The 1,282-nt window shown below is 38.0% G+C and overlaps 1 protein-coding gene across 1 annotated transcript in view; it reads right to left on the bottom strand.

Moving 5' to 3' along the window:
- The window catches only part of LOC107567541 (CD209 antigen-like protein C), an 11,505-nt gene extending 10,832 nt beyond the window's left edge, over positions 1 to 673 (bottom strand). Inside the window, exons 1-2 of the mRNA XM_016253229.1 lie at positions 619 to 673; positions 172 to 525 (exon numbers count right to left, since the gene is read on the bottom strand). Of these exons, the coding sequence (XP_016108715.1) occupies positions 172 to 525; positions 619 to 673 (409 nt within the window). The remainder of the gene's footprint in view (positions 1 to 171; positions 526 to 618) is intronic.
- Between the last annotated feature and the right edge of the window lie 609 nt (positions 674 to 1,282).

The following is a 1,282-nucleotide window of genomic DNA, read 5'->3' as shown; positions in this document are numbered from 1 at the left end:
AAGCTGCCTACAGATTTATCATTAAAATAATCGACAATTAGTCGATTAATCATTCTAATAGTCATTAGATTTTTAATCATTGATAATTTGAAGCCCTAGTTTGCTCATAGAAAATATAGCATGCACTGCAGCTGAGACCACAACCCAACTACATAGAATGAAGAAACTTACCCTCTTTACAAAGAAGTTGAAGTTGATTTATTAGCTGCTGTGTCTCGTTCAACAGATTTCTGTTCTTTATTATTAGCTCATCTCTTTCTACTGTGAGACTGGTAATGTTAGTTAGTAGCTGGTCTCTGTCTTCTGTGAGGCTGTTAATCTTGGTTTGTAGCTCATCTCTGTCTTCTGTGAAGTTGGTAATGTTAGTTAGTAGCTGATCTCTCTCTTGTGTGCAGTTTGTGTTGTTTGTATGGATGTGGACACACAGTACTATGACTGCAGTCAGCAGAAGAACACACAGCAGAACCAAACACACTGCAGCTGCTCTGGAGCTCCTGTTCTTCACTGAATCACTTCCTGAAGATGACAGATATTAAGATAAATGTTTCTTAACTTCTACAGACAATACTGAATGTGTGTTTGTACCTGTGTGTTGAGGTGTTTGGTTTCTCTTATTACGCCTGTCCTTATGTGTCCCATCAGTGATTACATTGGCATAAACAGGCTCAGACATTATCATAGGTTTGACCTAAGTAATGTAAATGGTGGAAGCTGTCTGTACGTGTTTCTACTCTGCCGTTCTCTGGTTTTGAGACACAAGTTTTAGTTGGTGTGGCCAATGTGGGGCAAAAACTTTCAAAGTACAAGAGCATGTGACATCCTGTTGATTCATACCACTTAATAAGAATAATAAAAAAAGTATTGATAAATGGCACTGTTGTGGTGACCATGTGGTTAGATGTAGCTGCCCCCCTTCAAATTAGGACATGAGGGGAAGAGAGTCACCTGTCTTAATTCAGTGAACTTAAAATTCATCAGAAATTCTTAATTAATAGTGCTCAACATCTATATTCTTGATTGCTTGTTTTATATCGGCCTCTATGCTTCGTTTAGATGCTATTTTCAGAGTCACTGAGAACTGCAGAACGGAAGTGTTTTGAGGTCAACGTGTAAAGTCCCAAATCGTGTGAGGTGCTTTATGGACATAATAAGTTTCACACTGAAGGAGTCTTTCAATGTGTACAATCAGACCTTTCAGTGAAAATGAGTAAAGCACCTCATCTTTGGTAGATGCACTAGATGTATTTTTCAGTGAATCAGTTGATTCAGTTCATAAAACTGA

This window comes from Sinocyclocheilus grahami, unplaced genomic scaffold (assembly GCF_001515645.1).
Source record: "Sinocyclocheilus grahami isolate Dianchi unplaced genomic scaffold, SAMN03320097.WGS_v1.1 scaffold1167.1, whole genome shotgun sequence".
NCBI classification, from domain to species: domain Eukaryota; kingdom Metazoa; phylum Chordata; class Actinopteri; order Cypriniformes; family Cyprinidae; genus Sinocyclocheilus; species Sinocyclocheilus grahami.
Note: the sequence above shows the minus strand (reverse complement) of the source record. Positions and strands in the feature narration are given on the sequence as shown.